This window comes from Sabethes cyaneus, chromosome 1 (genome assembly GCF_943734655.1).
Source record: "Sabethes cyaneus chromosome 1, idSabCyanKW18_F2, whole genome shotgun sequence".
Lineage (NCBI taxonomy): Eukaryota > Metazoa > Arthropoda > Insecta > Diptera > Culicidae > Sabethes > Sabethes cyaneus.
Window position 1 is genome coordinate 105,054,168 of NC_071353.1, and position 12,597 is coordinate 105,066,764.

Genomic DNA, 12,597 nt, shown 5'->3' on the forward strand with positions numbered 1-12,597 from the left:
ACTATTTCATATTGCTCTCGTTATTCGTTCAAAGTAATGTTTGTAATTTTTCGGTTGCTGCGAAACCAAGTAAAGCCTTGGGCTTAAGGACTTGATCCTTCTTTATCGACAGACTTCGCAGCCAGCTGTTACGGCACAAGACAGTTACGGGGCTAGTGCAACGATCCTACACTAACAAACACTGACCAACCGAGATGAGAACATACGACGACTGACTTGTTAGACCAGCATCGTACCGCGGAGCTAACTGAGCTGTGCTGGCTTGCTACATAAATTGTTTTTAACTCTAAACCATGCTATTTACAAGCATGCATACATGCATACGTATCGACATACACACAAATACATACATACTTTACAATCGACCCTTGATCAACCCCAATTTTCAATATCTTAGTTTTGTGTGATAATTGAATTGATACTTATATGTTACAAAAGTATGAAATCAGAGCTCTCCACCGCCGACATGGCATTCACCTGTCGCCAAGACAAGTTTTCGTCAACAGTCTGGATGTCGCTGGCTAAGCTGCGTCGCCACGATCCTCTTGTTCGTCGTCCTTGCGAATTGTAGTCGAGTGCTTTTCTGCAGATCTCGTTCGCTCATTTCCTCAAGGCGTGTGCGATCCACTTTCACCAAAGTTCTCGAGTTTATTCTGATATTGACCGTTGATGACATCAACGATGAAGTTTCTCGTTGTATATTCAAGTTGTCTGGCACCAGGCGTGAATGATATATCGCAAGCAGTGATTAATAAATATCTGCAGTTTTGGCGTTGTCTCCGCTCAGACACACCATGTTTCGCAGGCGTACAGTAATACGGATTTAACGTTTGATAAAGCACCCCAAGCCTACCTAATCCGTGTGGCGTTGTCTGGTTACCAAGATATTGAAAGGATTCCACTTGCTCAACATGTTTTCCCAGTTTGTCAAACGTTTTTTGTCAACGAAAGTCATCAAAAGAGAGAATATGCTCCAATATAATGCGGAACGCTGTAATATGGTCTACACCAAGGTGAGTCAAGAGAGTTTTCTGATGTTCAAATTTGTTTTTCACCCCCGCTGGGTTACCCTTGACGATCACCGAAATTTTCAAAGCGGAAACTGTTGAATGTATAAACAGCGCCGATGGTTGCTAACCAATCGTTCCGCGCACTTCTGTTCTACAAACTGTGAAACTAGAGCACCTATTTTAACTGACCTTGGTCTACACATGATCAACTAGCACATAACCTAGCTTGCTACCGTCAGAAAGTAGCATCGATCTTTTATATTCGGCTGAGGATTACCTTAATCAGTACCAATGAGCAGTACTTTAAGAATAATACAGAGCAAAGTGATGCCACGCCGCGTACCTTGTAATTTAATCCAGTGATGGTGCCTCAGAGCTAGGGTTGCCAAGTCTGAAAATTACAAAAACCGGCCGGTCGGTCCTGCCATCAAAAAATGGGGGCGGGGGGGGGGGGGTGTTGGCAGGTCGTTTGGCATTTTGATATTTATAGCATATTCTGCAAATGCATATTATAGGTTCTGGAATGTGAAATATGCGTTAATGATCTATTATTTGGGCAATCACCGGTAGCATGTAGCCGACACAGAGAGAAAGTGGGAGTCGGCAAATCAGGCAAAAAATACAAATCCGGATTCATATGTTGGAAAACCGGCCATATTGCCGGATTGACCGGCCACCGGCTTTGCAAGTGAAAAACCGACCACTTGGCAACCCTACTCAGAGTTGAAGCGATTAATGCGACGGACCATTGTCGTCATGTGCTATTGATTTTGTTGATCTCTAACATTTGAAACTCGAAGCTGTTCAAAATGTTCAGTCCATCGCTTAAGCATTTCTGTACGGTACCTATCTTAGTATTCATCGTAGCACCACTAAGGCGGCGAGAAATATCGTACTACAAACAGATAGTAGGGCACGGGAGGGTATTTTCGGCCCATTAAGAGATGGCATCTATTTTTTCGGCCTATGGCCTAGTTCTAGTGAAAAAAAGAGGTGGTTCTGACGTCCTTTGAATAAAAAATAAAAAATAGTAAAGTATTTACAGTCTTGAGAAAATAGTTATAAGTTCGAGAGAAATTACGAAAGCTTACGGATATTGACAGAAATTTGCCTTTTTTAAATGCTTTCAGATTGAAAAACAATCCAATTAATTCACGCACTTAACTTCATCCACTGTCTAGGTCCAGCACTTTATCTTTTCTATCATTCTTCAATTTGTGCTGAAGTGAGATATTCCAACAATTGGTCACAATAGTACTAAGAGCACGCTTGAAACGCGCCATATTCTAATTGTGTAATAATAACTATTTTTCTATGAACACACTTCTGCTAACAGAAATTGAGTCTCGCAACTTCACTCAACATTGTCGCATAATGGAAATATTTTGGTTTAGAATTGTAGATAATACCTGATCTAATACACAGTGAATATATGAAGATTTATCCTTCATTTCACGTACTATCCTGGATCTTGTCCGTTTACGAATTCAATGCTGTGCCATTCTCATGTGGCGTGTCAAAATAAAGTAATTAGATAGTTCAATTCTATTTATGATTAAGCCAACAAAACAGTGCAAGCACTGTGGCAACTCTGCGATATTTGTTCAGTCGGATCGCATTAAATTGACCTCCTGAAGGTGTGTACCTGATAACACTGTTAATGATTGGGGTCAATTGCTAACCTCTGATGGGGCAATGCAGGTTTGAAGTCCATACTAATCAGCTAGCCTTCAAAGACGCGTTATTTCTTATCGACACCATTCATAAAATACAATAAGAACTGTCTACATCACTGTTTGGATGAATCACGAGGTAAACGTATGCGAGAATAAGGTGTATTAATACATTTCTTTTCTTTTTTTCTATTTCAGAACAACTTAATTAACTACTTGAGAACCGCAATCTCTTCCCGCGAATCTCTCTCTTATAAACAACAGAGCAATACGAGACAAGGACCAATTCTGCAACCACACGTTGAAGCTCCGATTTCAAGCTTCTTTATATTAGATAAGCTAATATAACGACGAAAGCATAAGCTATGGCTGGACCAGAAATCACTTTTATCTTCCAATTCGGTAACCTGCGGGACATCGTGACGGTGTCCAGTCAGGCACTGACGCTGAAAAAGCTCAAGGATCTAGCCTGTGATTTTATCAACACTAAGGTAAATTTATTTCCAAATATTCTCACTACTCTTATTGAAATACATTGCTTGCTTAACTGTATTTGCAGATACCAGAAAACGGCCTGAATCGTCTTTCAGATCGTTTACTACTTTTCCGCCATGACTACAGTTCATCCAACGTTCTCCAGATGATTAATTCAGCATCAGAAATTGTCGACGAAACTCTCGTAGAAGTCGTGCTCACCGCAAATCGTAAGGGCATTCCTTTTACAGTTGGACCCTACAATAACGTTCCTTTTTTTTTCAACCAGCCATCAGTGCTCACGGATCGGATGACATTCCGCTGGTACGACCGCATGCCCTAGCGGTCCATTCCTACAAGGCACCAACATTCTGCGATTTTTGCGGCGAGATGCTTTTTGGATTAGTTCGTCAGGGTCTCAAGTGCGAAGGCTGTGGTCAAAACTATCACAAGCGGTGTGTCATCAAAGTGCCAAACAACTGCAGCCGGGTGGAGCATACCGGTGCATTGCTGAATGCCGGAGGCAATCGACGCACCTCGTCCACCATGTTGCAGCCACCCCGAAGTCCCTCGGCTGGTTCGAGTAGCTCACTTATGTCCGACGATCAGACGACCAGCGGATCCGGCTCACTGCTGGTAAGAAAGATGCAGCAACTTATGAACGAGATCAAAAATTGAATGCATTGATCGTTGGGTGCATTTTAAAAACTTATTACATTCCGTCCAGTGAACAGTATTTACATTGTTATTATTTAAGATGCGATCGCTATTGCGATATATTTCTGGTGATGGTGCGAGTTTTTATTGCTAATGAAGGATAGGACTGATAATCGACATCAAAACATTCCCTTGTTTATGTTATCTTTATTATCGCTGTATAATTTGAATTTCAGTATTGGTTTTCTGTACTATTTGGAATTTTGTATTAGTTTATTGAAATAAATAAATTATGGATACCTTTGGTTCTTTTATTGGTTCATTTCGTTGCAGAAATTCCTTTATCAGTTCTACCTTCTAGGAAATCGCACCACCGTCCAGAATATATTGATATATGATAAGAAAGTGACAATAAGGGTAAACTCATCGAGTAAGTTACCCAGATAACCAATAAGCATTATCACAAGCAGTAAATAAATCGCTTTTTAGCATACCTGGCATTTTTTACAGTTCGGCGCTTTCTAACTGCATATCTGTTGTAGATTACTATCCAGAATTCTATTTTAATTCTTGTTTGTAATCAGCTGCATGTAAGCATTGTCAGCACTATAAAAAGGTTAGCGGCAAAGTAGCCGTATATTTTGCCAAAATAGTTTTTAAGCAGCATTTAAGGTGACTTAAACGCTTATTGGCATGCATTTAAATAGCACCGGTAATGCTTATTGGTTACCTGGGCAGTAAAAAAAGATTATCGTTGGGTAAGATGCGTGATTCATGTCTCTTCAAGGCATGAGGCAACTTTCGGTAAATGAATAACAATATTGTTTTGAACAACGTATTCACGTACTTATTCGTCAAAGGTTTATACAGAAGAGAGTCACATTTGTCTTCGATCAACTTTATAGGTATCTCAAAAAAGTTAATGCAATATGTTTCCCAATTAGCTAGATGGGTACTGTGATGCCTTATTTGTCAAACTAATTCCTTTTTGGTAACGATACACGCAACAAAATGCTGCAATATTCATATTTTAATGTGTACTAGGTTGGCCCGTAATGGCTAACCATAATGCAAAAACCTGTAAAAATATAATTACGTTCATAATTCTTGTCGCTACTCGACACGCGCAAGTCAGCTTCAATCTGGTCGCGTTGGACTCCTCTATTCCTGTGAATGATGTTGATGGTGTTCATAAAGAAAACAAATTTTACTGTACAGCCGCCTGGTAGCCTCATCTGGGAATTTCGCCAAAGGTATGATAATAATTTTTCCGTGTAGTGTCTGCAGTTCATGGTTCATACTCCTCTGCCATTCCTCCCTTTCCATTTGTACTTTGTCAAAAATAGTCCGCAACACCTTTTATTCAAATACGAGCAGTGTACGTATGTCTTCCGTGAGCACAGTATCAAGTCCTTAAAGGATAACCCACCTGATCAGCGGCGCGGTATGCTCCTTGATCAAAGCGTTTTGCGAAGGAAAAATCGATGAGCTTGTTTTGAGTGTAATTTCATGAAAAAATAATCATTAGCGTGATCGCACCGTTTTAAGGGGGACCCTACTTGAAAAGGTCGAAAAATAATAGATTTTCGTAATTTTTTCGGATGCTGGAAGTTTTGGGGATTTTTTGTTATTGGTAAAGGCATATGTGAAGATGTATGTTGTATTTTGGACAGAAAAATACAGGGATACCTCGATATTTATAATTTCAAAAAGTTGTCTTACCTCTGCCAAGTGTTCTTTAGTAGATACGTGTTTCCAGATTCCTTCTAGTCTGGCCGATGTAAACCTTTTCGCAATGTGGCAACTGATTTCATAAATCCCGGATTCTTCAATCGGGTCTTCAGTTAATCCCAACTTATTTTTGAGCTGGTTGTTTCGGCTGATGTAGACTAGGTCAATTCCAAATTTCCTCATTTTTCTACGGAGAGGGCGTGTTATATTTTTGTCATATTCTACTGCCACTCTCTTAAGTTCTGGTGTTATTGGTGTTAGTGTTGTGAGTGATTTTTTGTATGCTTCTCTTCTTTTCTTAGCAATAATGTTCTGGATTGTCCTTTCTATGTATTCGTTCAGTTTTGCAATTTCCAAAATGTGTATCAATTCCTTTTGTTTCCCTAGCTCACTTAACGGTAATGTGTCCTATGTATCATGTGATGGAAAGCTGCCATTTTGTGTTGGTGGGAGTGGTTAGATGAGCTAGGTATAACTCGTTTGGTGTTCGTTGGTTTCCTGTAAATTTCAATTTCTGTTTCTGCGCTTTCAATTTGTCTGATTACGACGATATCCAAAAAAAGAAGTTTTCCGTCGTTTTCTGTTTCGTGTGTGAAGTGTATGTTCCTGTGTGCCATTCATGGCTGCTAGAATGGTTTCCAGTTCGCGACGTATCGCCACCATCTTTTTGGGAACACCTTATTTTGATTCAGCATGCTTTCAATGTTAGCCATAAACAGCTCACACAGGAACGGTGATAATGGATTGCCCATCGGTGCACCTTTCAATTATTTGTAATAGTTGTTTCTGAATGTGAAGTAGTTCTCCTCTTCACACAAACGTGTCAGCTTTAAATAACCTCCCACATTTTTTCTCCATGCGTTGTCCTCATGTTGTTTCAATAGCCAGTCTTCCAAGAGGCTTATCGATTTTTTCACTGGGACACTTGGGAATAAGGCCGTAACATCGAAAGAGACCATTATGTCGGCTTCTGCTAGTTCTCCCGATGTTTTCAGGTGCTCGACGAACTCTCGTGTGCTGCTGACAGAACGGCTCGGGAATTTTATTGGCATTCTTTGGAACTCGGTTACCAACCACTTGGCAATCTTTTCCGAGGGTGATCCGTTTGCCGTGATTATTTCTCGCACTTCCGTTTCTGGTTTGTGTATTTTGGGTTGTCCTTTAATTCTAGGTAATGAAGGGTTTGATGTCCGTAGTTTTCCGATGCAGTCTCCTAGCGCTGGTTAGCATTCTTTAATTGTACGATTAACTCGTTTAACTATTTCGGGTAGTGGATCGTTTCTTTGCTGTCTGTATGGGCCGTTGTTTATTTTATCTTGCATCTGTTTATTGTAGTCCTTGTCCATTATAACCACCTTGGTTCCTTTGTCTGCCTTTACGTAGTATATTGGTTTTTCTTTTAGTTCCTTGACGATGTGGACTTCCTCTTCTTTTGATGATAATTCTCCTTGATGACCTCGGCGACCGTTGTTCTGGCTTGGTTTAGTTGGGAGGGCTGAAGATCACAGATGCTAACTGCTGTTTCCATGTCGATGATAGTGTTCTCGATGTTTGGTGTCGTTGTTACTGCGTAGTTTAGTCCCATGTTTAGTGTGTTGATCTGTTCGTCGGTGAATTGTTGTGATGACCTGTTGACTACAAAGTTGTCTAGTTCCTGGGCTTTTCTTGTCCTATGTTGTTGTTGCGTTGGAGTAACGGGTGACAACTAAAATTTTGGAATTTTTTTCTCAACCTGTCAAAAAAGACAAAGATACATGAAGAAGATCTGATTTACCGAAATTAAAGATACACTATCCATTGTTGAAAAAAAATTAGTGTACATTTGAAAACGATCCGTAATCGGCAGTTCGGCGAAGCTTCCGTTTGATGTCCGAACAGGAGCGTTGTACGGTTGTCATGTCAACTGTGCGAATGCATCTCTTGATTCTACTAATCAACTGTTTGCAATTCGTGGCTCTCCAGTTATTTTTGTACACCAAGGAACTCAAAATCCCGAAGAAATTTTCGATTGGGCGAACTGAGACAGACTTGTCGGGTCGTGACTTTTAGGTACAAATGGGACCGAATGCGTATTCAGGAACGATTGTGTTTTTTTTGGCGTAATGCGATGATGCTCTATCCGGCCAAAACTAGTATTGTCCATCTGCATGATGTTTTTGTAGAAACAGGATCTAAATTTTCTACAAACATTCGTCTGGCACATCTAAATTGATAGCCAAACCAGAGGGCTTGTTTTTGAAGGCACGAGAAAGAGAACGATGTCCTTCTGCGTTCATAATTTTGGCTGGTCTTCCACTACCTTGCTTGCGAACAGTTGTTGAGCATCTTAGGATATGGTAAACAATCGAAGCCACAACATATTCGCTTTTTAAATGTTGTACCGTGTACTATTTGCCGAGATTTCTGTGGCAGCTCGTAGAAGTGTACAACGCGCTCTCAAATTGCTTCTTGTTCTTTTCCCGAATTGCTTCTTGTTGTCTTCCTCTCGGATTCATATTTCGCGGCGATTAGTACTTTTGTTAGGAACAGTGGGAAGCTGTGGGGGTATTCTTGCGCCAGTTTTTGGTGGAGGTATCACCAGGTATTCTAAAGTTTTAATGTTCAATTTCCTGTAAAAGGTCCTAATGTTCTCCTCCATTCACTGCCACTCGATGCGTTTAATAATGTGTAAAGGGGTTGATTTGCTGGTTTTAATTCTATGACTAACTGGGGTACGGTGATGTTTTAGACATCTTTCAGAAAAGCGATGTCCTTGTGTAAACTTGTTGTGGCCTTTCTGAGTTGGATGAATTTGTTTGGCTCGGACGACTTGGTTGCCATGATTAACTGAAGTTTTTGGAGCGTCTTAGTAGAATACGAAACCTGGAAATTAAATAAAAAGAAAACTTCAATTTAATTCTACTATGTATATTTTATTCTTGACAGATACGTATTTCGCCTACGACTTGCAGGCTTCCTCAGTGTCTGTTTTTGAACTAAATTAGCCAAAGTAATTTTACAGTTTTTATAGGAGCTTAAGGTTACGTGATCTATGTGTGGGTATACAAATATTAGTATACAAAATTTAGTTCGAAAACAGACACTGAGGAAGCCTGCAAGTCGTAGGCGAAATACGTATCGGCAATGTCCAGGCACCCAGAATAATGAAGCTTTGTTCTGGCGGGAGAGCTCCCTCAAGGTTGTGCTGCACTCCCAAACTGATTTGGATGCACATTTGGTGGATTTGAGAGCCAGTAGTGCAGCCTGGCTGTCCGTAAAGTCCTTTCGTTTTAAACATATCTTGGTGCATTTAAACATATGTATATTGCATATACTTCCGCTTGGAACACGGTGGGCCATTTGCCCAGTGGAAGAGCTTCCTTTATTCCGGGTCCATAGACTCCAGAACCTGTGCAAGCCCCAATTTTTGATCCATCTGTAAAAAAGCAGATGCTACCGGATGGAAGAACAGGCCCTCCATTGCTCCATACAGCGCGATCAGTAACAATTACACTGTACGGAACATCCATGTTAGGCCGTGCCTCCATCCAGTCAGAGATTGTCGTTACTAGGGGTGATAGTTTGAACACCCTTAGTACGCGAAGGTGACCAATTTGATCCGCCTCAAGTATGTTACGACACCTCTGCAACCGAGTGCACCGAGATCGGCTTCGTTCTTCATATGGAGATGTAAAGGTAGCAAGCATAACATTGCCTCAATGGCTGCAGTTGGTGTAGTGCGCATGGCGCTGGTCACTGACAAACATGCCAGGTGTTGAACTTTGTTTAGCTTGGCCTGCGCTGTCACCTCGTTTACCTTTGGCCACCATACAAGAGCAGCATAAGTTAGCCTAGGCCGTCCAATAGTAGTATATTACCAAAGGGCTAGTTGAGGTTTTAGTCCCCTGGTTTTGCCAAACAGTGAACTGCATGCCCAGATGGCTGCAGTTGCTTTCTTGACAGTATAGTCTAGGTGAGCGGCAGTTCAGTTTATGAGCTAGAATAACGCAGAATAGCACAGAGATATACTTCACGCGCGTAATCAAAAGCCTTCAAAAAATCACTGCTCGAACCAACTTAACTCGAGTACGGTCTCCACCAAAGTGAACGAGTCGATCACGCTTTCCAACTCCCAAGCGATCGAAAATAACACGTTTCGATCTAGACTAGACTGCTAGACTCTGATTAGTCGTTTTCTCTTTCCCGATTTACCTATCTATTTATCATCATATTATACAGGAATTTTCTGGAACTGTTTTTTTTAAATAATCTTATAGACGAATTTCTGGCCAATTCGTCTATGGGGTTGGCAGCACTCTCAGATTTCAATGAAACTTTTTGTGTGTTAGTCTAGACCAATTTTCGAAAAACTAAGTATGCAAAGTTGTTTATTTACATGAACACAAAGTTTCATAAAATTCTGTGAGGGTCATGCCAACCTCTGGTCAAGTTGGCGTGAAATCCGTCTATAGTTAAATGTACTGGTCAGCCTCGCCAGGCTGTAATTGGAGACAGTACTGAAATTGACGAGCAAGGTGGGTAAAGTAGATTTAGCAATGAAGAAAGGGTGAACCCCACTATAAACAGGCACACATAAAGTTTAATAAGCATATCGCTTATTCAATAGCAATTATATCAAAAAATGCAGTGCATGTAATACAGCAAACACCCGGGCGATATCACAATAGATCAACGATACTGGTCGCAGTGATGAGTCCATACAAGAAAAAAACACTGTGGATGACGTCTTATCTAACCTTTTTCTACTCTTCGCTAGGTGTCGCTTTTACTTACACGTAACGGTGCAAGTCGTACCCACACAACGTTTCATTCGAAATCTTTCTAACTTATCATTTGGCTAACCTGAACTTGCACCTAAACTTCAATGTACATAAACACATGTAACCAGGTATATTGTTACAGTATCAGGCAAGCTTTTTGCGGGCCCGTGCTACTGCGGATCAAATTTTTACTATCCGACAAATCCTCCAGAAATGTCGGGAGTACAACGTGCCCACGCCTCATATTTTCGTGGATTTTAGAGCAGTATACGATACAGTTGAACACGAAGACAAGATTGCGGCAAGGGGATGGACTGTCCTGTATGTTATTCGATATCGCTTTTGAAGGTGGATCCGGCGAGTGGGCATAGAAACAAGAGGAACCATCTTCAGTAAGAGTCAACTTCTAGCTTTCGCAGACGACCTCATAATCATTACTAGAAACCGTGGGATGGCGGATGCAATCTACGCCAGACTAAAAACGGAGGCTAGGAGGATTGGGTTACGAACCATTGCGTCCAAATATATAGTAGGAAAGGCTCCAGCGAAAGCAATGTTTGCCACCCACGGACAGTGACTATTGACGGCGATGAACTGGAAGTGGTTGATGAGTTTACCTCATATATTTGAGATCTCTGGTAATCGTCGACAGTAATACGAGTAAGGAGATCCAACGACGCATTCAAGTTGGAAGTCGAACCTACTTTTCCCTTCGCAAGACGCTTCGATCAAGGAGCTTACGCTGCCGCACAAAGCTGACGATGTACAAAACGCTAATCAGACCAGTAGTCGGTTACGGACTCGAGACAGTAACTTTGCTTTGAACAAAAGTCACCGTATTTAATAATAGTCCTCATTCTGCGAGGCTAGTGACGTAACACGGCAAATTTTGATTTACGGCGTTAGTCGGATCGAATCGAATGACATTGAAGTCTTCAGACGGACCTTTCGCGGGATGTGATGCGAGTGGCTGCGCAATGAAATTTGGTCACTCGCCTCGCAGGATAGACCAATGTGTCAAGTCAACAGTGAATTTGGGTAGTTTGAACGGTTTATCGCACTGCAGCTTTCGATATTTATCAATTTTTGTCAAATTTAGCGATACACATTTCAGAAATTTCAGTACTGACACATATATGACTCATATTGAATCACATTTTTATTCTAGTTTATTTTTTATCGATATTAATTCTCTATCTCTTGTATCAATGTTCGATGCCCCATTTCCATTCAAGATTCTACTTTATTAACCCATGTATAAACGCAGCGACACGCAATTGACTTTTCTTGCTTGTTCATTGAATTACAAAATCAAGAGATTTTATCTCTGAGAAAATTTTCCACGTTGAACTTGGATTTAGACCAATACTTCTACTAAATTTCAGAATCAAAAATCTATGGCTTTGTGTTTTATTGAGCTCTTCACCTAGTTTCCCCTTTTAGTTACAACTCCTGCTTCTCAACAAATGCCCCTACGATAAAACTGAACCTTGTCGTGGTGTAGGGATTTTTAACTAATCAGTAAATGAACAGAGGTCACGTTTACTTCTAAATGTGGGTATATGTTAAAATACTTTTGTGATTTCAAGCGGGACTCGGGGTGAAAATTTACCAAATATGATTGTCGCGTTGTTCAGAAAGTGGTTTATTCCGTTCAAGAATAAGGCCAGTATGGGGATCTCTGATAATTAATAAATGAATGTTTCTGGGATTCATCCCTATTTATCACAGCTGTCACAAATATCTCCGAAAAATGTCGGATTGATTAGGTTAGTAATTAGTTAGTAAGGGGATGTAAGCGGGATACCAGATCCGCATGGATGCCGAAGGACCACTCTACAATGATTACGGGTAATAATAGAAGTGCTTAGGTAGCAGATAGGAAAATTAGGTCAATTCGTGTCGTGTGTTCGAGTCTCGGCTGGGCGGTGCTGCTAGATAGAGTCAGTAGGCTTTTTACACTGGCCCCGTTGCTGTCCTTTGCTCTGATGGCCGGCCGCGTAGTCGCCGATAGGGAGGGGTCAAGTCTTAGAGAGACGTTTAAGCCCACAGCTTTACTGCATTAGCTCTTTGGTCTCAAGGGTTTGAAGGCGGGTGCGTCTCTATATTTTAAAGCTTCTGTCGTCTACCGCGAACGTCCAGCTTGTGCTGCACTCAATTTACTTTGTATCTTGGGACAGTGCATAAATGCTGGGGGAATGAAAGATTAAATTTGTCCTGATAAGTTGATAACCACTAATGCTCCGAAATTTGCCTTTTCTATTAGTTCATTTGTGGTTGTTTGTGTTGGAA

The 12,597-nt window shown here is 40.9% G+C and overlaps 1 protein-coding gene across 1 annotated transcript in view; it reads left to right on the top strand.

Moving 5' to 3' along the window:
- LOC128740306 (serine/threonine-protein kinase D1) overlaps positions 1 to 12,597 on the top strand; it is a 38,376-nt gene that overhangs the window by 21,433 nt on the left and 4,346 nt on the right. Inside the window, exons 2-4 of the mRNA XM_053835848.1 lie at positions 2,882 to 3,174; positions 3,243 to 3,387; positions 3,447 to 3,793. Of these exons, the coding sequence (XP_053691823.1) occupies positions 3,049 to 3,174; positions 3,243 to 3,387; positions 3,447 to 3,793 (618 nt within the window). The 5' untranslated portion in view covers positions 2,882 to 3,048. The remainder of the gene's footprint in view (positions 1 to 2,881; positions 3,175 to 3,242; positions 3,388 to 3,446; positions 3,794 to 12,597) is intronic.